At 40.7% G+C, this 27,109-nt stretch overlaps 1 protein-coding gene across 3 annotated transcripts in view; it reads right to left on the bottom strand.

Annotated features, from left to right (window-relative positions):
- The window catches only part of ano8b (anoctamin 8b), a 138,410-nt gene that overhangs the window by 28,192 nt on the left and 83,109 nt on the right, over nucleotides 1–27,109 (bottom strand). For 2 of the 3 annotated variants that reach the window (XM_062028398.1, XM_062028399.1), the window contains 6 exons: nucleotides 12,224–12,362; nucleotides 4,919–5,015; nucleotides 4,734–4,850; nucleotides 4,532–4,659; nucleotides 2,675–2,836; nucleotides 2,439–2,591 (listed from right to left, as the gene is read on the bottom strand). In XM_062028398.1, coding sequence (XP_061884382.1) covers nucleotides 2,439–2,591; nucleotides 2,675–2,836; nucleotides 4,532–4,659; nucleotides 4,734–4,850; nucleotides 4,919–5,015; nucleotides 12,224–12,362 — 796 coding nt within the window. Of the gene's footprint in view, nucleotides 1–2,438; nucleotides 2,592–2,674; nucleotides 2,837–4,531; nucleotides 4,660–4,733; nucleotides 4,851–4,918; nucleotides 5,016–10,472; nucleotides 10,536–12,223; nucleotides 12,363–27,109 lie in introns of those variants that run through there. The other variant, XM_062028400.1, reaches the window with a different exon arrangement.

Genomic DNA, 27,109 nt, shown 5'->3' with positions numbered 1-27,109 from the left:
GTGGTAAAGCGGCCGTCCAGGAACTTGAGGGTTCCTGGTTCAAATCCAGCGTCCGCTATCCTTGTCATGGCCGTTGTGTCCTTGGGCAAGACACTTTACACACTGGTGTATGATTGTGAATTGGTTGTGGTCGGAGAGGCCGTAGGAGCAAGTTGGCAGCCATGTTTCCGTCAGTCTCCCCCACGGCAGCTGTGGCTACAAATGTAACTTACTACCATATGTGTGAATGTGGAATGAATGAATGATGGGTTCTTACTACTCACAGTAAAGCTCTTTGGGAGTCTAGAAAAGCACTATATAATTCTAATTAGATGTCCTATAATGGCTTTTTTGCCGATATCCGATATTCCGATATTGTCCAACTCTTAATTACCGGTTCCGATATCAACCGATACCGATATATACAGTCGTGGAATTAACACATTATTATGCCTAATTTTGTTGTGATGCCCCACTGGATGCATTAAACAATGTAACAAGGTTTTCCAAAATAAATCAACTCAAGTTATGGAAAAAAATGCCAACATGGCACTGCCATATTTATTATTGAAGTCACAAAGTGCATTATTTTTTTTAACATGCCTCAAAACAGCAGCTTGGAATTTGGGACATGCTCTCCCTGAGAGAGCATGAGGAGGTTGAGGTGGGCGGTGTTGGGGGGCGGGGTTTTGGGGGGGTAGGGTGTAGCGGGGGGTGTATATTGTAGCGTCCCGGAAGAGTTAGTGCTGCAAGGGGTTCTGGGTATTTGTTCTGTTGTGTTTATGTTGTGTTACGGTGCGGATGTTCTCCCGAAATGTGTTTGTCATTCTTGTTTGGTGTGGGTTCACAGTTTGGCGCATATTTGTAACAGTGTTAAATTTGTTTATACGTCCACCCTCAGTGTGACCTGTATGGCTGTGTGTGTGAAAAGCCGTAGATATTATGTGACTGGGCCGGCACGCAAAGGCGGTGCCTTTAAGGTTTATTGGCGCTCTGTACTTCTCCCTACGTCCGTGTAAACAACGTCGTATAAAAAGTCTTACATTTTACTTTTTGAAACCGATACAGATCATTTCCGATATTACATTTTAAATAATTTATCGGCCGATAATATCGGCAGTCCGATATTATCGGACATCTCTAATTCTAATCCATTATTATTATTACGTCCTCTATTTGAGTTGAGTTGGGTTGAATTTGAATTTTAGTCAAGTTTGATGTCATTTTGATGCTGCGCCACAGTGAAAACCTGAAAAAGTTGCAGATCAGAACATAGTTTTGTTCGCTTTAATGAAAGACTATATTATTTTTATAATTATATATAATTAACTTGGAATATTCACGTAGAGTAGTACTAGAAAATATCCATGTGACATTACTGACACCTAGTGACCAGTCAGTATATACTACTACATATCATTGTCATCTGTTTATTTCTCTTAAAAAGAAAACCCCATAGATTCGACTGATCGTCAACTATGAGAAAAATCTAATGAATCACATTCGACCAAGAAAATCCTTGGTCGAAGACAGCTCTAGTTGTTAGCAGGTGATTCAGCAAATACTGTATATTGTCTCATTGTCATGAACGACCTATTGGTATTCATACCAATAGGCCGGTATGCGGCCGGTGAACCACCATCCTCCATGGCAGATGGTGGTTCACCGGCCGCGCAGGGACACAACAGCAAAAAAAAAAATCCTACTGCGACCACCGACTCGACAAGTAAAATTTAGAACTTAAGAAGGCTTTTGGTTCAAAAGTGAAATGTCTTCAACAAAAAGGTTTGGAAAGAGCCCCCTTAATGATAAGACAGGACAGACATTAGTTTTTAATCCTAAAAGCAAATACTTGCAGTTCATAGAGAACAGTTAAATAGTGTTCATTAACTCTTACGTTTTTTATAAACTCATATGTTTTTTATTATTTATTGTGTTGTTTTCTATCGTAATTATTAGTATTACGACTATTATTCTCTCAATGTTATTTTTTTACTAACTGATTAATGTATTAATTATATTTTATTTTTACATATATTTTATTGTTTTATACTATTTTTAGATGGTGTTAATTTTAAGTAATCTCCAGTGTCGACGCCTCAATGATTGTTTGTCCTCAAATCCTCAGTGCCATTCCATGTTTTGTTATTGTCAATAGTGCTGTGTGTGTGCGCGTGTGCGTATGTGTGTGTGTGTGTGTGTGCGTGCGTGCGTGCGTGTGTGTGTGTGTGCGTGCGTGCGTTTTCTACTGTTTTTCTTTTCTTTTGTATAGCACTTTGTGTTTGCCACTTGCCTGTGTATGAAAAGTGCTATATAAATAACGTTTGACTTGATTTGAAATGCATATACTCAGAGTCAAACTATCCAGTTATAAGGCTGTTTGAAAATGTCGTTTTCATTCAGTGACATTGAAATGGACAGATGCAAAGTATATAATCATTTAATGGGAGGTGACTGACCTGCAGCTCAAAGCAGATGAGCATGACCAGGAAGACAAAACAGAGACAGAGAAGACAGATGGGCAAGCTGACCAGCCACCTGAACACGCGTCTCCGCCACGGTGGATAGTAGAACTCCTCACATCCGGTGACGGGACTACAGCGCTTGACCCCCTGTCCAGACATAGAGAAAGGAATTCAATTGAGTAAAAGAGAAGATAAAAGATGATATTACGAAGGGTTGGACTATTTCAGACCCGGAACTGAGGACGTGGTTCCTCCAGGGATTCGGCAGGCGGGTCCAGGGTTCCCCATTTGTAAGCCAGCTCCGCCCCCCTTCTCTTCCACCGTTCAAGAAACAAAGTGGCCCACACCACATTGAAGAGCGCAAAGACCACGCAGCAGATGTCACGGCTGGTCTGATAAACACACAAGAAAAAACAGTCAAGCTTTATAAATCATAGACAGCGTCCATGTCTAAGCCTACATCAGGGATGTCTAAATCGTTTTCATTGAGGGCCACATTGCAATTATGGCTGTCCTCAGATGGCCAATTGTAACAGTGAATCTATAGTATTATTAATTCGTAATCGCCTATATATTTTTTTTTTTCAACCTACAAATAATAGATAACTTGCTTTGAAATCATAATTAAGACCAGTAAGGTAGAAATAATATAATCCTCTCAAAAGCTGTCAAAGTATTCAATGCAAACTTTAATTGGACCTGTAATATTTACAGACATATTCAAATATCTGTGTTCAAAAGTAGTTTCATTACAATGGCATCCGTGTTTTGTTTTTTTTCATGTTTAAATTTGAAGTTTTAATTTGAAACACACGCTCTTTTTTTTTTCTTTTTTTTTTAATTCGCTTTTTTATATGATCTGGCTGGTCAATAGATATTGAAAATGCGGTATTTCTAATTTCTGTGTTTTCTTTTTAAAAAAAAAAAAAAATTATTACACTTTGAGTGAACCCAAGTTGTCTATTCTTACTGTTTTTTTTACACACCTAACAGCCTTACCCCGGATTTTCACTGGATGCATAACGGCTGCAGGACGGCCACGGCAGCAGACTCTTTTTGATTTCATTCTAGTCAATGTGTCAGTTTCCATTGCCGGCGGATCCTCTGCGCATGGCGCCGCAAAGCCGGTGCCATACCGCATCCCTGCGCTACATATACGCAGAACTGAAAATTTTGTAAGTCGCCACGTGGCTCGATTTAGCTCAAATGTGATTGTGTAGGACGGGAAGTCATGCACAAACACAAAACACATTTTTCTGTGTACTTTCAAAATAAAATACTCATTGTTTAAGGCGGATCGTATTTTACACTTTGAAAACGGACGGACATGCTATTAACTTGTCAACATTTTTCTGATGTAATTTCACCTTGTTGACAAAAATAAATGAAAACATGCTAATTCTGGAGGTCCAAAATCAAATAATCATAGAACAAGCATATCCTGGACAGCTATTTGGGGTCCTATGTCAAATACCAGGTGATACCGGGGTCGGGGAAGCAGGGAAGGGTTTAGCGGGAGTTAATTGAGATGTGTGTGTGGGTGGGTGTGTGTGTGTGTGTGCAACGCTCGCAAGGGATGATGTTACTGTTGTGTTGTTGCTCGCTACAAAAAAAAAATAAAGTTGTCGTTCTCTAAGGCCACACTGTCGCCTTTTCCATGAGTCAAGTCAAGTCGGGGTATTGGTGCAAGGCAAAGGTCGCGGCGTTTTGTCGTGTTGCCGTTCAGCCACCGTTACGTTCCATTATGTGATTACGCGCGGATTTGCGAGATTTTGAAAAAGTCTGCGCTACTTCAGCAGCCATTACGCATCCAGTGGAAACCCGGGGTTAAGAATGATACGCAGTCTATTTTGAGCACTCATTTTCCAGATTTGGTAATTGTGAAAAGTTTGGATCTGGATAAGTGTGGTCCAATCCAACTTTGCTTTGAACAACTGCGATACAAGTAATGGATTAAGTCGATCCAGGATAGCAAAAAAGGGGATTTCAAATTCTGAATAATTAAGATCCAGATTACACTTTTTGAACAATTGGGCCGTGGATATTGAAATATAATGTAATTGTTGCCAACATGTGAGAAAGCTCACCTGATCCGCCTCAGTGAGCATCCACAGCACGAAGCCGATCACAGCAGGATACAACATGGAGGTGGTGTAAAACCCCAGCCAGGCAAAATACATGGCTATCTTTACCCCAAAATAGTCACAGATATCATCTGTAAAGAAAACAAAACATGCAAATAAAAGAACATTCAGTCCTTTCTGAGCTTTTGTGTAAGCTTCCACTGACCTAAGGGCTGTTTTTCACAAACTGCTTGGACCCAAGACTTCATCAGCTGACTCAGGACCCGCTGCTCATGGAGGGGAAACACCTGCTGAATCACACCTCGTGCACTCAGCTCCGGAACTAGAAAAAATTATTTGGCATGACTTGTCTAAGAAGACACAATAAATCAATACTAGAAATCAGCTTACTGATTGGTTGACCTTCCATGAAGTTGATGTTATGAAGCACCTCCCCATGTTTGGCTCGTAGATTATCCAGCCAGTATTTAATGATGCTCTGCCGCTCCTGATGAGAGAGCACAATCAAGCGATGTGTTGCATGTCCTAATCAGGGGCGTAGCACCAAGTTCTGGGTCCCCGTACACAAGACTGCATCAGAGCTCCCCCATCCTACCCTAAACCCAACATCGCCACCTCATACACACACTTAGTATGTTTACATCCACTAAAAACTTCATTATTCCATGAGTTTGGCTGAAACTAGCATTTTTAAACACATCTACAAACCATAATTAGGTTTTTGACTTTTGAAATATAGGATCAACATATAAGTTAAGTTAAAGTACCCATGATTGTCTCACACACACACTAGGTATGGCGAAATGATTCTCTGCATTTGACCTATCACCCTTGATCACGCCCTGGGAGGTGAGGGGAGCAGTGAGCAGCACGGGAATCATTTTGGTGATTTAACCCCCAATTCCAACCCTTGATGCTGAGTGCCAAGCAGGGAGATAATGGGTCCCATTTTTATAATGTCTAGAATATATCTAGATAACCCCCTAAATAACTTGGTTTTGTTTTTTTTAAAAAAAAGGTTTGTTTTACAAAAAAGTGCCAGAAAATTCAATATAAAGTGGCCAGAATATCATCCATCCATCCATCCATTTTCTACCGCTTATTCCTTTCGGGGTCGCGGGGGGCGCTGGAGCCTATCTCAGCTACAATCGGGCGGAAGGCGGGGTACACCTTGGACAAGTCGCCACCTCATCGCAGGGCCAACACAGATAGACAGACAACATTCACACTCACATTCACACACTAGGGCCAATTTAGTGTTGCCAATCAACCTATCCCCAGGTGCATGTCTTTGGAGGTGGGAGGAAGCCGTAGTACCCGGAGGGAACCCACGCAGTCACGGGGAGAACATGCAAACTCCACACAGAAAGATGCCGAGGCCGGGATTGAACTCACGACTACTCAGGACCTTCGTATTGTGAGGCAGACGCACTAACCCCTCTGCCACCGTGCGGCCTGAATATCAATTTAAGTAATTAAACATGGCATTATTCCCTTAAATGTGATTACAAATATGCCAAGTCTCCCTTTACCTCAGTGTTAAATAGAAATGATCTGATTCATGTAGGATTATCATCAGTGACGAATCATATTACAATATATATATTGATATGACCACAATTCCTAGTGAATGCTGAGAGGTGGGCACAAATTAGTTCCAAGTTTGAATGAGGAGCTATTCGTGATGAAATACGCCAAGATCCAGAGTGCAGTTGAGGTGATCTTAATACAGGTGTTGGTGAAGTAAGCAGATGTGGTGAATGGTATGATCAAAAATAAGGTGATTACAAAGTGGTCAACAAAAGTATGGTAAGTGTATTCCTTCCTCTCTCTTGTGTCCAATGTCCTATATAACAGGTATATGGACGCTGCCTAAATACTCCCTGAATTACGTTATGTCACAGCCAATCCCCTGTCCAGGTGGCTAGCTCCTACTCTAACCTGACAGACACACATGCCCCACACACACTACAACAAAAAAACTAATTCTGTCTCTTACATGCCAGCTTATAATAATTGGTTCCACAATAATTACAAATAAAAAATAGACATATACAAGAAAGGCAAAAGTTCACATTAAGTCATTTTCTTCTGGCCATCCTTATAACATAGATGCCCATTGACAGAATTCAGTCAGTTAAAATGTTTAAAATGTTCAATTTGTCAAGAAAAAGTAGACCAGGAGATTCTTTGAAAGGAAAAAAAAGGTAGCCCACACTATTTTTTATCGAGAGCAGTATTGACCTCTATCAACAGATCCTTTATTCCCTTCAGGTTCCTTATGGCAGTGTTTTTTTAACCACTGTGCCGAGATACAGTCTGGTGTGCCGTGGGAAATTATGTAATTTCACCTATTTGGGTTAAAAATATTTTTTGCCAACAAGTAATTATAATCTGCAAATTATGTGCTGTTGTTGAGTGTTGGTGCTGTCTAGAGTTCGGCGGAATAACAGTGTTATACTCTTCAATATCAGTAGGTGGCAGCCGGTAGTTAATTGCTTTGTAGATGTCGGGAACACGTTGTGTGAGACGACAAGGGTTTGTCGTCGTATTTAATGCTTAAACCAAAAATAAACAAAAGGTGAATGCCCCTAAGAAAAGGTATTGAATCTTAGGGAGGGCTATGCAGAACGAGACTAAAACCTAACTGGCTACAAAGTAAACAAAAACAATGCTGGATGACAGCAAAGACTTACTGTGGAGAAAAGACGGCATCCACAAAGTACATCCGAACATGACATGACAATCAACAATGTCTCCAAAAGGAAGGATAGCAACAACTTAAATAGTCTTGATTGCTAAAACAAAGCAGATGCGGGGAATAGCATTTAAGGAAGACATGAAACTGTTACAGGAAAACACCAACAAAACAGGAAAAGCCACTAAAATAAGAGCGCAAGACAAGAAGTAAAACACTACACACAGGAAAACAGCAAAAATCTCAAAATAAGTTAAGGCGTGATGTGACAGGTCGTGACAGTACACCTACTTTGAGACAAAAGCTATAGTGATGCATGGTTGGTTATGGTTTAAAGTCATATCCAAAAATTGTGACAACGACTTTTTACTGTCAACTGAGTTTCATTTATTAATGATTTCTGCTGGTGGTGTGCCTCTGGATATTTTCAATGAAAAAAATGTGCCTCGGCTCAAAAAAGATTGAAAAACACTGCCTTATGCCTTTTAGGTCCCCTTGAGGGACGATGTCTCCAAGTGCCTCTGAAGATTTGCTAAAAGCTGATCCTTTGTGGCCATCTGCTGATTCTGCCATGGCTTGTCCATGGCCAGGACCTGATGTGCTGATTGCCGGCGTCCTAAGGGAAGATGTTGTGGTGTTCCTCCAAGCCGACGTCTAAACAGTTCTCAGCTGTCACGTTCTGGCAACTCCTTTTCTTCATCTTCCTGAATGGCGGCCTCGCTACTTGCTCTCGGCTGCTGTTGAAATATAACTCTGTTCATCCTGGTTTGCAGCAATGTTAGCTGCTGCTCCTTTTCCTTGCAGCTCCTCACGCTCCTGTGAGCTTCCTCGAATTTGTTGTAGCTGCTCCAGACCTTGTTGTACTGGTCATCTAGCGCTCCAACGCCTGTCTGCCATGTTGCACATCATCACCTCCGTGGAGGTAAACCGGCACCGGAGCTGGTAAATGTAGGACAGAATGGGTTGGCTGTACCAAATCATGTCCTTTGTGTTCTTTATGCTGCGTGCTGTTTGTTCAGTTGAAAAAACAGTAGGTCTACCAGGAGCCTCCTTGTCAGGTGGCGAGGTCGCTGTATCAAAGTGTTCCTATTTGGGGTTGTCACAGCAAGATCTCTTAATGGTAGATGTGTCCTGGTGGCAAATAAAGAGTTGATTGAGTGTAGTCCTAACTTTGTTGTCGCTGCTGACCTGGTTTATAATGGATGTACGGTTTACTGTTGTAGTTTCACATTTGTAGGCCACTGTTACCTATCAGTGGTCCATTTTCTGTAGAGCCCAGCAAAGTCCATATTGGTATAAAGTCCACCTATCCTGCAGTGGATCACGTCCAGCACTTCCAGCGGCTTCTCTACTTCCACCTGAATGTGCACCACAAGTATTCACCTGCCCCTGTAAAATCACTTCAGCCTACAGTCTTGTTGGCTTCCTCAAAGTTTTGCTAATGTGATTTGACTGTCCAGTGTGAATCACTCTCTTCTCTGCCTCCAAAGCATGTGTTTCGTGTGAGGGTATCTGTTGTAATGTGAACACTGCCAACTTCTCCTCTGCACTCTTACGAACAGATTGCATTGCAAACATTTCACCCCGAAGAGTTCTGACATTGTACCTACTTCTGCAACTGCCGCTCGTTAACACCAATTAAGTGCCTGCCTACCGCAAAGCACAGCGGTTCCACTTTGATGTATTCATGCATCAGGGTCCACTCATATAACCAAGTTACTGCTGTTCATAAATGTTCATTTAAAAGCAGAAGTAGACAGCTTGTCCAATATCTTCTCCCAGCTTGGTGAATGAGGGTGGTGTGTCGTGTGTTGGTCCTGCTCTCTGGATTTAGTCCTATTGTAATGATCTGGCTTTGAATTGTTGGTTGGCGTGATGATTATTATTGCAGGCCGTTTTTGTTGACTTATGTTGCAACCACATTCCTAGTGGTGACTAAAAGGCCCAGAGCATAATACTACCACCACCATGCTTGACGGTAGGCATGGTTTTCCTGGGATTTAAGACTTCACCTTTTCTCCTCCAAACATATTGCTGGGTATTGTGGCCAAACAGCAACATTTTTGTTTTACCTGACACCCCGTGGACAAAGATAACACCTTCTGGAGGAACGTTCTGTGTTCAGATGAAACAAAAATTGAGCTGTTTGGCCACAATACCCAGCGATATGTTTGGAGGAGAAAAGGTGAAGCCTTTAATCCCAGGAACAACATTCCTACCGTCAAGCATGGTGGTGGTAGTATTATGCTCTGGGCCTGTTTTGCTGCCAATGGGACTGGTGCTTTACAGAGAGTAAATGGGACAATGAAAAAGGAGAATTACCTCCAAATTCTTCAGGACAACCTAAAATCATCAGCCCGGAGGTTGGGTCTTGGGCGCAGTTGGGTGTTCCAACAGGACAATGGCTAAATCAGGCTAGGATTAAGGTTTTATAATGGCCTTCCCAAAGTCCTGACTTAAACATGTGGACAATACTGAAGAAACAAGTCCATGTCAGAAAACCAACAAATTTAGCTGAACTGCACCAATTTTGTCAAGAGGAGTGGTCGAAAATTCAACCAGAAGCTTGTGGATGGCTACCAAAAGTGCATTATTGCAGTGAAACTTGCCAAGGGACATGTAACCAAATATTAACATTACTGTATGTATACTTTTGACCCAGCAGATTTGGTCACATTTTCAGTAGACCCATAATAAATTCATAAAAGAACCAAACTTCATGAATGTTTTTTGTGACAAACAAGTATGTGCTCCAATCACTCTATCACAAAAAAATAAGAGTTGTAGAAATGATTGGAAACTCAAGACAGCCATGACATTATGTTCTTTACAAGTGTATGTAAACTTTTGACCACGACTATATGTATATATATATATCATTATTAGGGTTGTGAACGATAAACCGATGCGACCGAGTATTCGGTTCAACAAGTGAGCGATTAGATTGCATCGGTAGCAGACTCCTTAATCAATGCGAATAATCCATGAATTCCTAGCTGAATCGGTTATAGAGTCATGGATCGGTTATCGCGAGACTTTGCATGTGTCGTCCAGATTACAATATGCGTCAGCGTCTCTAAAACAACGCGAGAGCTGAAGCTACTCGCCAAACGCGGTAGCCGCCTAGCTGGTATTAGCACGAGTGATAAACAAGAGACAACGCGGAAAATGAATGTGGAGGAGAACGAAAGCGTCAGTCTGACCCGAAGGTGATAATGGACCGAGAAAGATTTTCAAAAAACCCACTACAGTGGTGGAAAGAGCAGCAGGACTTGCCACTGCTGTCATCTCTCGCTAAAAGATACCTCTGCAACCTGTTGTGCCAGGAAACGCACTCCTGCCGTAAAATGCACCCCCTGACGCGGGAGCGCGCTGACGTCACTCGTCTCGAAAAGTATATCTAAACTCGGCTGTAATGACCGAAGTGGCTGAAATCGCCTCTTTCGGCATAAAAAAGTACATAAAGTGAAATAATCCAAGTTTTCTTTACTTGTGGATGGATTAAAAATGGTGAGCCTTTAATGATTTCGCCGTCATTCAAGTGGCTGAAATCGCCTCTTTCGGCATCAAAAAGTACATCAAGTGAAAGACACGGAATCTGAACGTGTGTTCAGTACTGCGGGAGACATTGTTTCCACAAAACGTAGTCTGCTCAAACATGAGCATGTGGATCAGTTGATTTTCCTTATAAAAAAAATCTGCCCTCCAAAAAAACAGAGGACAGTGATGATGAAAATGCACAGGCATATTGTAAGTGAACTACTGCTTTTTGACCTGGGAAACGGTACCTCTCACACAGTAGTTTGATTTTTCTTTTTACATATGTATTTATTTTCTCTATTCTTTTACACAAAGCACTTGTCACTGTGCTCATTGTTGCCACATTTTGAGATGTGTTATAGGTGTGTAACTTGTTTACATTGTAATGTTGCACCTTTGTTACCTACCTCTAGTGTTCATTGTTACCTACCTCCAGTGTTCAAAACACTATATGCTCAGGTTGAAATATTGAATCTTTGTTACCTATCTCTAGTGTTCAAAACACTATATGCTCAGGTTGAAATATTGAATCTTTGTTACCTACCTCTAGTGTTCAAAACTATGCTCAGGCTGAAATATTGCACTTTGTTGTTACTATTCTCTGCTACTTTTACCTCTGGAGTTCCCATCCTACAATTCAGCCAGAATTTTTTTGGTCCATGTCTAAAGATAAATACATTGACATGTGATTGTTGTTCTGTTTTTTTGCCAGTGCCGTAAAGCCACAATGCTTGGGGATTTGGAGTCTTGAATATTAACCGTCAAATAGAATCGTATCGTTCGGAATCGAATCGAATCGGTCTGTAATAAAAGGATATAGTTTTTGAATCGAATCGTAACCTGTGTATCTAGATGCATATTGAATCGTTTATCAGAGAGAGATGTGCAACCCTAATCATTATTATGATTGTATTATTACTATTGTGTCTCTTGGGAGTTAAGTCTCCCCTTGTCTTTAAAAACTAGTGATGCTTCCTTTTTGTAACTTTAATCGAGGGTCTTTGAACGCAACACAGTTATGCGCAATGAGATGCAAAAGTGAAACTTGTACATAATTTATCTTATGCTGCCACAGATAAATGTATAATGTTTTACCTTTCTTCTGTTACATTATCCTTGTTGCAAAATACTGGTGCTGTGTGTGTATGCTTATGGGTGAGCTTTTATGACATCTGTGTCACGTTGTGTGTTCCATACTAGGTTTTGCAGGGGGTGTAGGTATTCTTAGACATTGTTAATTTGATACAAGCAACCTTGTTATTTAACTTTCACGGCAGTATTAATATTATATTAACATTTGATGTTTTTTTTCTTCACATTACATATTTGAATGGCAGAAAAAAAATCTTCAAACTCCACAAAAGTCAAGGTCCACCCTGTGGGGGACCCGGTACATCGTCCCCACTTACCGCTCCACTGCAACGCTGCTATGTTCAGGCATGTATGTGAGCACTCACCTGCGATGTGAAGAAGCATAGCTCGCTCTCGATGTTCTCGTAGATGTAGTCTTCCTCGCAGGAGAAGCTCCGGGTTCCTCCTCCAAACTCGGGTTTCAACGCCTTCATAAGGCCCATTTCTTCAGCACCTCGTAACAAGCTGCGGGAGAACCCAGTGAGAGGTCGATCAGTTTTTGTTGCCACATACCCTAACCCACTACAGAAAGAGTGTCGGTTGTTGTTTTCTTTAGGAGTTTTTTTCTAATATCGAAATATTGTTTGGATTAACAATTACTTTTACACAACCCAAAACCAGTGAAGTTGGCACGTTATGTAAATCGTAAATAAAAATAGAATACAATGATTTGCAAATCCTTTTCAACTTATATTCAATTGAATAAACTGCAAAGACAAGATATTTAATGTTCGAATTGACAAACTTAATTTTTTTTTGCAAATAATCATTAATTTAGAATTTAATGGCAGCAACACATCGTGAAAAAAGTTGTCACAGGGGCAGTTTTACCACTGTGTTACATGGCCTTTCCTTTTAACAACACTCAGTTAACGTTTGGGAACTGAGGAGACCAATTTTTGAAGCATTTCAGGTGGAATTCTTTCTCATTCTTGCTTGATGTACAGCTTAAGTTGTTCAACAGTCCGGGGTCTCCGTTGTGGTATTTTAGGCTTCATTATCATTATTTATTATTTATAATGCGCCACACATTTTCAATGGGAGACAGGTCTGGACTACAGGCAGGCCAGTCTAGTACCCGCACTCTTTTACTACGAAGCCACGCTGTTGTAACACATGCAGAATGTGGCTTGGCATTGTCTTGCTGAAATAAGCAGGGCCGTCCATGTAAAAGACGTTGCTTGGATGGCAACATATGTTGCTCCAAAACCTGTATGTACCTTTCAGCATTAATGGTGCCTTCACAGATGTGTAAGTTACCCATGCCTTGGGCACTAATACACCCCCATACCATCACAGTGCTGGCTTTTGAACTTTGCGCCTCTAACAATCCGGATGGTTCTTTTCCTCTTTGGTCCGAAGAACACAACGTCCACAGTTTCCAAAAACAATTTGAAATGTGGACTCGTCAGACCACAGAACACTTTTCCACTTTGCATCAGTCCATCTTAGATGAGCTCGGGCCCAGCGAAAGCGGCAGCGTTTCTGGGTGTTGTTGATAAATGGCTTTCGCTTTGCATAGTAGAGTTTTAACTTGCACTTACAGATGTAGCGACAAACTGTAGTTACTGACAGTAGTTTTATGAAGTGTTCCTGAGCCCACGTGGTGATATTCTTTACACACGGATGTCCGTTTTTGACGTAGTACCGCCTGAGGGATCAAAGGTCACGGGCATTCAATGTTGGTTTTCGGCCTTGCTGCTCACGTGCAGTGAGTTCTCCAGATTCTCTGAACCTTTTGATGATATTACGGACCGTAGATGGTGAAATCCCTAAATGTTTTTGCAATAGCTCGTTGACAAATGTTCTTAAACTGTTCCACAATTTGGCACAAATTTGTTCACAAAGTGGTGAGCCTCGCCCCATCCTTGTTTGTGAATGACTGAGCATTTCATGGAAGCTGCTATTATAGCCAATCATGGCACCCACCTGTTCTCAATCAGCCTGTTCACCTGTGGGATGTTCCAAATAAGTGTTTGATGAGCATTCCTCAACTTTCTCAGTCTTTTTTGCCACTTGTGCCAGCTTTTTTGAAACATGTTGCAGGCATCAAATTCCAAAGGAGCTAATATTTGCAAAAAATAACATAGTTTACCAGTTCGAACATTTAAGGCCTACTGAAACCCACTACTACCGACCACGCAGTCTAATAGTTTATATATCAATGATGAAATCTTAACATTGCAACACATGCCAATACGGCCGGGTTAACTTATAAAGTGCAATTTTAAATTTCCTGGGGAACTTCCGGTTCAAAACGCCTTTGGAGGATGACGTATGCGCGTGACGTCGCGAGGTCCACAGAAGTGTTTGGACCCTTTTGGACACAATACACAGAGCTCTGTTTTCTTCGACAAAATTCCACAGTATTCTGGACATCTGTGTTGGTGAATCTTTTGCAATTTGTTTAATGAACAATGGAGGCTGCAAAGAAGAACGTTGTAGGTGGGATCGGTGTATGCGGCTGTCTGTAGCAACACAACAAGGAGGACTTTGTTGGATAGCAGACGCGCTAGCGGCAAACTCACCTTGACTTCCTACGTCTCCAGGCCGCCGACCGCATCGTCGATGGCTGGAACGCTGGTGAGCACGGGTGTTGATGAGCAGAGGAGGTTCAGTGGTTCGGTGTCTCCTGATAGTAGTATTGTTGATCTTCTGTCTATCCTTCCAGTTAGGGATTTATTTATTTTGTTTCTATCTGCATTTGAGACAGATGCTATCACGTTAGCTCATGCTAAAGAGCTTCGTCGATGTATTGTCGTGGAGATAAAAGTCACTGTTAATGTCCATTTCGCCTTCTCGACTCTCATTTTCAAGAGGATATAGTATCCGAGGTGGTTTAAAATACAAATCTGTGATCCACAATAGAAAAAGGAGAGAGTGTGGATTCCAATGAGCCAGCTTGTACCTAAGTTACGGTCAGAGCGAAAAAATATATCTCTTGAACTGCATTCTAGTCCGTCACTCTAACGTTCCTCATCCACAAATCTTTCATCCTCGCTCAAATTAATGGGGTAATCGTCACTTTCTCGCTCCTAATATCTCTCGCTCCATTGTAAACAATGGGGAATTGTGAGCAGCACTACCGCTTGTGACGTCACGCTACTTCCGGTAGGGGCAAGGTTTTTTTAATCAGCGAGCAAAAGTTGCGAACTTTATCGTCGATTTTCTCTACTAAATCCTTTCCGCAAAAATATGGCAATATCGCGAAATGATCAAGTATGACACATAGAATGGATCTGCTATTCCCGTTTAAATAAATAAAAATCATTTCAGTAGGCCTTTAAGTATCTTGTCTTTGCAGTCTATTCAATTGAATATAGGTTGAAAAGGATTTGCAAATCATTGTATTCTGTTTTTACAAAACCCAAAACCAGTGAAGTTGGCACGTTGTGTAAATTGTAAATAAAAACGGAATACAAAGGATTCCACCTGAAAAGCTTAAAAAATTGGTCTCCTCAGTTCCCAAACGTTTACTGAGTGTTGTTAAAAGGAAAGGCCATGTAACACAGTGGTAAAAATGCCCCTGTTGCTGCTATTAAATTCTAAAAAAAATTAATTTCTTAGTTCGAACATTAAATATCGTGTTTTTGCAGTGTATTCAATTGAATATAAGTTGAAAAGGATTTGCAAATCATTGTATTCTGTTTTTGTTTAGCATTTACACAACGTGCCAACTTCACTGGTTTTGGGTTTTGTAGATCAAGAACAAGACTGGCAGCAGTCCAGAATAACATTGGAATTATAACCAATCATTATACAAACCCCGTTTCCATATGAGTTGGGAAATTGTGTTGGATGTAAATATAAACGGAATACAATGATTTGCAAATCATTTTCAACCCATATTCAATTGCATATGCTACAAAGACAACATATTTGATGTTCAAACTGATAAACATTTTTTTTTTTTGTAAATAATCATTAACTTTAGAATTTGATGCCAGCAACACGTGACAAAGAAGTTGGGAAAGGTGGCAATAAATACTGATAAAGTTGAGGAATGCTCATCAAACACTTATTTGGAACATCCCACAGCTGAACAGGCAAATTGAGAACAGGTGGATGCCATGATTGGGTATAAAAGTAGATTCCATGAAATGCTCAGTCATTCACAAACAAGGATGGGGCGAGGGTCACCACTTTGTCAACAAATGCATGAGCAAATTTTTGAACAGTTTAAGAAAAATCTTTCTCAACCAGCTATTGCAAGGAATTTAGGGATTTCACCATCTACGGTCCGTAATATCATCAAAGGGTTCAGAGAATCTGGAGAAATCACTGCACGAAAGCAGCTAAGCCCGTGACCTTCGATCCCTCAGGCTGTGCTGCACCAACAAGTGACATCAGTGTGTAAAGGATATCACCACATGGGCTCAGGAACACTTCAAAAACCCACTGTCAGTAACTACAGTTGGTCGCTACATCTGTAAGTGCAAGTTAAAACTCTCCTATGCAAGGCAAAAAACGTTTATCAACAACACCCAGAAACGCCGTCGGCTTCGCTGGGCCTGAGCTCATCTAAGATGGACTGATACAAAGTGGAAAAGTGTTCTGTGGTCTGACGAGTCCACATTTCAAATTGTTTTTGGAAACTGTGGACGTCGTGTCTTCCGGACCAAAGAGGAAAAGAACCATCCGGATTGTTATAGGCGCAAAGTTGAAAAGCCAGCATGTGTGATGGTATGGGGGTGTATTAGTGCCCAAGACATGGGTAACTTACACATCTGTGAAGGCGCCATTAATGCTGAAAGGTACATACAGGTTTTGGAGCAACATATGTTGCCATCCAAGCAACGTTACCATGGATGCCCCTGCTTATTTCAGCAAGACAATGCCAAGCCACGTGTTACATCAACGTGGCTTCATAGAAAAAGAGTGCGGGTACTAGACTGGCCTGCCTGTAGTCCAGACCTGTCCCCCATTGAAAATGTGTGGCGCATTATGAAGCCTAAAATACCACAACGGAGACCCCCGGACTGTTGAACAACTTAAGCTGTACATCAAGCAAGAATGGGAAAGAATTCCACCTGAGAAGCTTAAAAAACGTGTCTCCTCAGTTCCCAAACGTTTACTGAGTGTTGTTAAAAGGAAAGGCCATGTAACACAGTAATGAACATGCCCTTTCCCAACTACTTTGGCACGTGTTGCAGCCATGAAATTCTAAGTTAATTATTATTTGCAAAAAAAAATAGTTTATGAGTTTGAACATCAAATATCTTGTCTTTGTAGTGCATTCAATTAAATATGGGTTGAAAAGCATTTGCAAATCATTGTATTCCGTTTATATTTACATGTAACACAATTTCCCAACTCATATGGAAACGGGGTTTGTACAATTACACATACACATATCTATAATATAACCATCATAATCATAAGTAGTGCACATTAACATGCTTTTGTGTGTATTTTTCTGTTTCTTGCTGACTACATTAAAAGGCTGATTTGTGCACAGTCATCCTGCCTTATTGTGTAGAATCCAGGTTAATATTACCGTGCTTTTATTTTGACTCTTATTTTACACTGAACAGGAAGTCACTGTGTGCCAATGTTATTGCTGTGTAACTAAATAGTAGTTATGTTGCTGTTGTCATTTCAAGCTGATTAGCAATAACGAGGAAGTTGAAAAAACAAAAACACATGTCGACATACAGTATGTGGCACTAATTTATGGGGCGGTATAGCTCGGTTGGTAGAGCGGCCGTACCAGCAACTTCAGGGTTGCAGGTTCGATCCCCGCTTCCGCCATCCTAATCACTGCCGTTGTGTCCTTGGGCAAGACACTTTACCCACCTGCTCCCAGTGCCCCATACTGGTTTAAAAAAAAATAACTTAGATATTGGGTTTCACAATGTAAAGCACTTTGAGTCACTTGAGAAAAGCGCTATATAAATATAATTCACTTTACTTCACTATACGGGTTAGGGTGCCTGGAGAGGGGGTTGCATGGCGAGGAGAGTGCGTCTGTGATGTCTTTGCATATCACTTTAAAAAGTGAGTAGCTGCGCCCCTGCGAATAACACAATGGACTCGGACTTAGTGAGTTGTTCGATGGGTATAGTCAAAATAAGCGGAACCAACTTAGCGATGTCCTGTCCGGATACTTTCCCAAAAACTGTGTTCAACCTTTTCCCAAGATGGCACTGCTTGGATAAATTAAAGTCTATCCTATCCTTTATTGTGGCTTCTGCATCCTTGCAAGCAATACAAAAATAACATATACAAAGCATTCTTGGGGGGATTCACTGGTGAACTTTGACCTAAAGGACTCTCCTCACCTGTGACCTGTTTGAGTTTTTTTGCCTGGGCATGTACCAGGGTTGTACGGTATACCGGTATTAGTATAGCACCGCGATACTAATGAATCATATTGCTTTATATTTATTATTTTACTTATTTTTTGCCTGGTTTTGTATTTGTTTTGTATCATCCCGTGAGGCGTATATTACTTCTTTTGTTTTTTTGTTCGGTTTGTACTTCATGAAGTTTTGCACTTGTGTTTTTTTGTTTGTTTTCGTTATATTTGGATGTAATTGTTGGTTTATATATCATTAAGTAAGACTACGTATTATGTTGAAGGGGGCAGGAAAATAAAAGATTTTTCTTCATCCTGCTCCTTCTCAGGCATTGATGTGTCACTGTATAACTGAATAATTGTGGTATAATTGTCTATCAAAGATGCACATCAATGAAAGAGATAAATAAAAATGAATGAATGAATATTCAGTACTATACCGCCTCTAAAAAGTACCGGTACCCCACCCGTCGTCGTCGTCACGTCGTGTCATGAAGACGAGCATGTTCGCAGCAGTACACAATCACAGACTTCTTACAAGCAGACACAGTGTGTAGACAGAAAAGGGAGAACGGAAAAATTTTGGCTTAATAACTAAAGATAAAGGTGAAGTTATAACACTGAAACACCCTCAGGAAGAGCGGCTAATGTCTATTCGCAGTGTTGTAATTACTTCTAAATCCCTAATCCTTGTGTCCATGGCGAAAAATATAGTACATTTCTTTCAAGCATCATGCCTGTAGGACAAGTGATAAGTATTCATGCTTCACTACTTACCGCAGCTCACCGGTGTCATAATATCGGATGTGTTAAAAATGATCTATAGTCGGTCAAAGTCAAGACAAGATTTGGCTATGTTCGATCATTAACCATATACTGTCTTAACTTTGAGCACACTACACGCAAGTGAATGAAGGGCATACTTAGTCAACAGCCATACATGTCACACTAAGGGTGGCCGTATGAACAACGCCAACACTGTCATAAGCATGTGCCGTATAGTGAAACCACACTAAGCAACAATGACAATTGGGAGAATATTTGCACCGCAACACAACATAAACACTACAGAAAAAATTCCCAGAACTCCCTGCAGCACCAACTCTTCCGGGACGCTACAATATAAACAAACGCCATTGGTGGATCTACACCTAACATCCACTGTAATGATACCAAGTACAGGAGCGTATCTAGTCGATACTACTATGATTACATCGATATTTTTTAGCATCACAAAATCTAATTTCGTTTTTTAAAAATGTATATTAGAGGGGTTGGTGCGTCTGCATCACAATACGAAGGTCCTGAGTTCAATCCCGGGCTCGGGATCTTTCTGTGTGGAGTTTGCATGTTCTCCCCGTGACTGCGTGGGTTCCATCCGGGTACTCCGGCTTCCTCCCACCTCCAAAGACATGCACCTGGGAATAGGTGGATTGGCAACACTAAATTGGCCCTAGTGTGTGAATGTGAGTGTAAATATTGTCTGTCTATCTGTGTTGGCTCTGCGAGGAGGTGGCGACTTGTCCAGAGTGTACCCCGCCTTCCGCCCTAATGCAGCTGAGATAGGCTCCAGCGACCCCCCTCCCCTGCGACCCAGAAAGGGACAAGCGGTTGAAAATGGATGGATGGCTGTTTCTCCACTGTATTATTTAAAGGCCTACTGAAATTAATTGTTTTTATTTAAACGGGGATAGCAGATCCATTCTATGTGTCATACTTGATCATTTCGCGATATTGCCATAGTTTTGCTGAAAGGATTTAGTAGAGAACATCGACGATAAAGTTCGCAACTTTTGGTCACTGATAAAAAAAGCCTTGCCTGTACCAGAAGTAGCGTGACGTCACAGGTTATAAGGCTCCTCACATTTCCCCATTGTTTACACCAGCAGCGAGAGCGATTCGGACCGAGAAAGCGACGATTACCCCATTAATTTGAGCCAGGATGAAAGATTCGTGGATGAGGAACATAAGAGTGAAGGACTAGAGTGCAGTGCAGGACGCATCTTTTTTCGCTCTAACCGTAACTTAGGTACAAGCTGGCTCATTGGATTCCACACTCTCTCCTTTTTCTATTGTGGCTCACGGATTTGTATTTTAAACCACCTCGGATACTATATCCTCTTGAAAATGAGAGTCGAGAACGTGAAATGGACATTCACAGTGACTTTTATCTCCACGACAATACATCGGCGAAGCACTTTAGCTACTGAGCTAACGTGATAGCATCGGGCTTAACTGCAGATAGAAACAAAAGAAATAAACCCCTGACTGGAAGGATAGACAGAAAATCAACAATACTATTAAACCATGGACATGTAAATACACGGTTAATGCTTTCCAGCCTGGCGAAGCTTAACAATGCTGTTGCTAACGACGCCATTGAAGCTAACTTCGCAACGGGACCTCACAGAGCTATGCTAAAAACATTAGCTATCCACCTACGCGACGAAGGACTTCACCCGATCATCCGTGCGGTCGGCGGCTAGCGTCGGATAGCGCGTCTGCTATCCAAGTCAAAGTCCTCCTGGTTGTGTTGCTGTAGTCCGCCGCTAATACACCGATCCCACCTACAACTTTCTTCTTTGCAGTCTTCATTGTTCATTAAACAAATTGCAAAAGATTCACCTACACAGATGTCCAGAATACTATGGAATTTTGAGATGAAAACTCTGAAGTTTAGCGGGAAATCTAAAATTGCACTTTATAAGTTAACCCGGCCGTATTGGCATGGGTTGCAATGTTAAGATTTCATCATTGATATATAAACTATCAGACTGCGTGGTCGGTAGTAGTGGGTTTCAGTATAGGCCTTTAAGGACAAACTTGCAATAAGAAACATATGTTTGATGTACTGTAAGATTTGTTGTTAAAATAAAGCCAATAATGACATTTTTTGTGGTCCCCTTTATTTAGAAAAGTACAGAAAAGCATTTTGGTACCGGTACTACAATATTGGTATCGGGACAACACTAGCATGTACTGTACAAAGCTACAAAGGCAAACAAGTCTACAGTATATGGTGAGTGTAGTGTAAGAGAGCATACAAACAAACTGCCTTCGCTTCTGCTTCCCCAAGATAACAATAATTGCATATTGAACAAAAATGCAATATTCTCTCAGCCATACTGCTATTGCTGTTAATTGCCGGTGTTGTAAATGACTGCAGTCACATTCACTGGCAGAGCTTTCCTTCTGTAGAATGATTGTTTTTCTGAGTCTTCTGTGCTTTCTTAATTTCCCTTCAACCCCCCCAGTCGTTCTATTTCCTGCCGCCCTCATCCTCCCTCCCTCTTCATCCTTTTTATATCTCGGGCTCTTTTCCTCCCCCCTTTATCCTATCATCCTTTCCTCCTCACCCTCTGTCCTTCCCAGAGGCTGAAATCAGCAGTAATAATGCAGCCGCACATCTTCTCTTCCCTACACGCTGTCAGCACACCTCTCCTCTTCACATGTTTGCCCATACACACACACACACACACACACACACACACACACACACACACACACACACAAATAAAGCCTAGTTGAGTCTGCAACATCCATCTATCATGCACCTCCAGCTCTTGGAAAAACAACACAACGTGTGTTCAACACCACGATGGATTATAGCAGGAAAAGCGTGAGCTTGTGTGTAACAGCTTACAGGGCAGGAACATACCGATAAAGGTTGAGAGGAAAAAAACTAAACTGAGGCAGAACTGTAAGAGGATGCAGTTCATAGCATTTTGTTTGCATTTCAAGCAAGAAATCCTAGAATCAGTATCGCTATACTGCTTGTTCTTATTAGGGTCATGGCTGGAGACACCCTGGACTAGTCGAATATGACTGAATGGAATGCTAACGAGATTAACTCCATTCTAATGGCTGTTGTTGTGCTGGCAGCGATCTCACTCCAGTGTATTTAAAAAAACAGTTGTTTTGCACCACAATAGAGCGAGACCATTTTTGTCTGGGCAAGTCCCCTCGCCTTTCAAGGATAAATACTGTGGATCCTGCAACAGACTTAGACTTAGACTTCCTTTTTATTGTCATTCAAATTTGAACTTTACAGTACAGATAAGAACGACATTTTGTTGCATTAGCTCATGGTAGTGCAGGATAAAAAATAAATAAGGTGCCGATATAAATAAATAGATTACGGTACAGATAAATATATTGCACTTTTTGCATATGCATCCACGTTCATGGATGTATGTTATACTGTCTTTATATTCCAGGGAGGAGTCTCTGCAGATTTTCTGAGCCCAGGTCAGGCAGCGGCTTTTTGCCTCTCCTGGATAGGAGGAAGAGGAGTCCAGGCTCTCAGACTAAAACAGTCCTGCCTGTGAGCATGAAGTGATGAAGTCTCACGTCTTCGAAGACAATCTGAACAGTAGTTGCAATCCATAAAATGTCTCGAATGAAAATATTCATAGGCCCACAGTGACTTCCTGTTTAAAATCAAAACATTGAAGTATTGTAATAAATTGAAGTAATTGTATGGCGATCTCGGAGAAACTTGCCAAAAATTCCACACAGCGTGAGTCCCTTACACCAGAGGTGTAGTTCTCTTCCTGAAAAGGTAATAATCCTTCCGTAGATTCACATATGGAAACCTTGTTACAACTTTTACTTCCTCTATTTAGTCAAGTTTGATGTCTTTTTAGTGGTGCGCCACACCCAGGACCTCACATTCTGTGGTTTATGTGGATTAGGGCTGGGCGATATGGACCACAACTGATACTGCTGTATTTTTAGTTTGAATACTGGTATCCGATATATACCGGTATATTAAAAAAACGTTCAAAGTGCTTAAAGGGGAACTGCACTTTTTGGGAATTTTGCCTATCGTTTACAATCATTATGAATGACATGATGACAGATGGATTTTTTTTTAATGCATTATGAATATTAAATAAACGTAAATAAAAGTCCACTTACAGCGGAGCCAATGAGAGCTCCACTATTACGCCCATAAAGTCCAACAAATAACAATTTAAACAGCGCCAACAATACTCCATTTACATTTTGTGACTTGAATTTTAACCAAGTATTAGTAATATTGTTATAAGTGCTAACGCAGAACTATTTTGAGCGGCGCCGTGATCACTTCCGGGTGTGCCTGTGTTTACATCATCGAGTGGTCTGCTGTTTTCTTGCTTCCTTGCTCCCTGTAAGTTTATTGCAGATCATAAATCATGCTTTTCACCTGAAAAGTAGATGACTAAGAATATACTGTAATTCGACAAGTTGGGACACTTTGACAGCCGTTTCGGACCTGGAACTGGTGAGGACGACCCGGAAAGTATTTATCTCCTCAGTTTACTCCTATTTCCCGCGGTGTACAGGTTTTTTTGGTGATTACCTCCATGCGGTGCAACTTGACCGACTGGCTCTGTGTCGGCTTGAAAACGCTCAAGACAAAAGTGGCGCGCTTTGCTTTGCAGAACGCAGATTTTCTTACCTCCGCCAAAAAAGTTATGTTTTTGCCAAGGTTTGTTTGTGTGTATGTTAGCAACATAACTCAAACAGTTATGGACTGATTTTGATTATTTTTTCAGGAAATGGCCAAAAAAACAAATCCTCTCATACACTACAAAACACAGTACACCCCCCACGTTGTCGCCCCGCACTGTGCAGAGGATCCTGGGAGATCTAGTTTATTTTCAGACCCGGCCAACGCTAAAGCGCCAGAAAAAAACTACACACCATGTTTTTGTTTGATATGCGTCAAAGTATTGTCGTGAAGACTTTGAAACCGCAATACCGTGTTATCTACAATACCGTTACATCCCTAGTGGTTTAGCCTTTTTGCAGGTTAAAAAGGGTGCAAATCACATCTTTATTTTGTTAATTTATTTTATTCATTTTGTAAGTACCTTTTAAATAACTTGCGAATATTCACGTTTAAGTGCTTAACTGGAGTCGCCAGCCTTTTTTTCTGCAGGCACCGGTTTAATGTAGGCATTATTTTCACGGAACGGCCTTCCACCGTTCAAGTGTGGCAGATAAATACAGCAAAAATAGGTGCATGAAATATATAACTCACCATTATGTTTTATCAGTGGGAGCCCTAGCCTTTTTCCCTTTACAAAAAAGCTCTACAAAGACTTAAGTTTTTTACTCATTTTCGGTACGTCATTTTCAAGTACAAGAGTATAGGTATATAATAAAAGTAAATATACTTGCCATTATTTCCAATGTATTTCTATGACACTCTATGGCAGGGGTGGGCAATTAATTTTCACCGGGGGCCGCATAGGCAACCCGAGCACTGCTGGAGGGCCACACGACAATATTTCAATTAAATTTTGCTCAATATTATTTTTGATATACCGTAAGATAAATAATAATGATGATAATAATAATAATAATTAATAATAATAATAATAATTTAATTTAACCTAACTTAACTTTATACAAAAGCAGATTGCTTTTGATGGTCACTTTATCCTGCATTATCCAACATTTTTCCCCATCAGATTTGGACAACCATCTGTTGTTAAAAATAGTTTTTAATCATATTTATTTTATATTGTTTTTTATATTGGTTTTATATGTAATTGTTTTTTCTTTTTATTCAGTCATTGGTGGAGCTAAGGATAATATTTGAATATTGTTTGTAATATTGTTGTGCAGCACTTTGGAAACATTTTGTTGTTTAAATGTGCTATATAAATAAAGTGGATTGGATTGTCACACCTGCCAGCTTGTCCCAACACGCATTTACCTCTGTGAACAAGTCATTACCTGTGGTTGTCTCTTTAATTGACTGCATCAGAGCTCTCATCCAAAGTTAGCGAAAAACAGTCCATGTCTCCGGGCATTATCAGCGCAACAAAGTCCAATAAGCACTCCTTAATAAACTCTCCGTCAGAAAACGCCTTACTTTTTCTGGCGCTTTTGTGAGAAATGACGAAACTTGTCCTGACGGCTGCATCTCTGGGGGTGTGAAATATGGCACAAAGTCCTTGTTGGGTTTGCAGTTTTACCATCAACGCATCAGCCTCCCTTGCGCGCGCTTCATCAGACACATTCCGGTATTTTCCCTCGTGTTTCTTCGTGTAGTGGCGATTAAAATGATATTTAAACACAGCAACCTGTGTACCACACATTAAGCACATGGCTTTACCATTAATTTATGTAAAGAAATACTTGGCAGTCCATGTCTTGTTGGAAACACGCCATTCCTCATCAACTTTTCTTTTTTTAGCGTCTCATCACTTGTCTCTATGCACCTTCACTCACAGGTTCCCCCCGGACATACGGCATAAATAACACATTTCAAAATAAAAGCAGCACAGTTGTATTGCGCGCACGACATAGATGTTTTTTAAACTTTATTTTGTAATTTGTAATTGCGCCGTTCAATTCACTCACAATCGCACACGCGCATACGTCCACACGGAAGTAATACAAATAACGCTTTTCAAAACAAAAGCAGCACCGTTGTATTGCACACTCGACATAGATACTTTTTGAAATTTATTTTGTAATTTATGATTGGCCTCACGCGGGCCGGACAGGGATGCGCAAAGGGCCGGATGCGGCCCGCGGGCCGTACAATGCCCAGGTCTGCTCTATGGAGTCTATTCTAAAAATAATGTATTCATCTTTTGTTCAATATTTCGCACATAGATTATGTATGCTTTTATGGTGCAATTGACCATGCATAAACATGTCTTGTTAATGCTAACTACTAGTGCAATAAGGCTATATGCAATAATAAGAGCACTTTAATTTACTAGGCCAAATTAAATGTGTCTTTTCTTCCTTCAGCACACTTATTATATGCAACAATTTAGCACAGTTGCACTTTAGCACTTTGCCATTCACCTACTATGGTGACTTTATTCTTGATCTGTCCTGAGTTGAGGTCAATCATAAACTTACTGTTTTATAGGGGTCTCCATTTCATAAAATTTTTGAGTCTGTGTATTTTGTTGTACTGTTTATGTATGATGTTGGTGCTGTCTAACTTAACTTTGTATGGACCTTGTTGTATATACCTTTTGCCTGCCAGGGACTACAGATGGAAATTAGCCTTTGGCTACAATCTGGCACAATACATGTTATATGTTCATTGATGTGCATTGTCCCATGTAACAAATATACAACAAACATAACAAATGGCGACTTCTTATCAAGAGTTTTATTATACATATATAAACAAGCTTATTGGTGTGTCTGGCGGGATGGGCGAAAATTTAGTCTGAGAAAATGCGGTCGTTTCTAAATTATTTAATGTTTCTGGGCGGCCCTGTAGAAAATATGTCATGGACCGGTGGTTGTGGACCACTGTGCTAGAGCAAATCTACGTAACATTACTGACACCTGGTAACCAGTCAGTATACAGTACTATACACTACCGTTCAAAAGTTTGGGGTCACCCAAACAATTTTGTGGAATAGCCTTCATTTCTAAGAACAAGAATAGACTGTCGAGTTTCAGATGAAAGTTCTCTTTTTCTGGCCATTTTGAGCGTTTAATTGACCCCACAAATGTGATGCTCTAGAAACTCAATCTGCTCAAAGGAAGGTCAGTTTTGTAGCTTCTGTAACGAGCTAAACTGTTTTCAGATGTGTGAACATGATTGCACAAGGGTTTTCTAATCATCAATTAGCCTTCTGAGCCAATGAGCAAACACATTGTACCATTAGAACACTGGAGTGATAGTTGCTGGAAATGGGCCTCTATACACCTATGTAGATATTGCACCAAAAACCAGACATTTGCAGCTAGAATAGTCACTTACCACATTAGCAATGTATAGAGTGTATTTCTTTAAAGTTAAGACTAGTTTAAAGATATCTTCATTGAAAAGTACAGTGCTTTTCCTTAAAAAATAAGGACATTTCAATGTGACCCCAAACTTTTGAACGGTAGTGTATATCACCATCTATTTATTTATCTTGAAAAAAAACAAAACGCCAAA

Source organism: Entelurus aequoreus, linkage group LG19 (assembly GCF_033978785.1).
Source record: "Entelurus aequoreus isolate RoL-2023_Sb linkage group LG19, RoL_Eaeq_v1.1, whole genome shotgun sequence".
Taxonomy (NCBI): domain Eukaryota; kingdom Metazoa; phylum Chordata; class Actinopteri; order Syngnathiformes; family Syngnathidae; genus Entelurus; species Entelurus aequoreus.
This window is presented reverse-complemented; position numbering and strand designations above follow the sequence as displayed.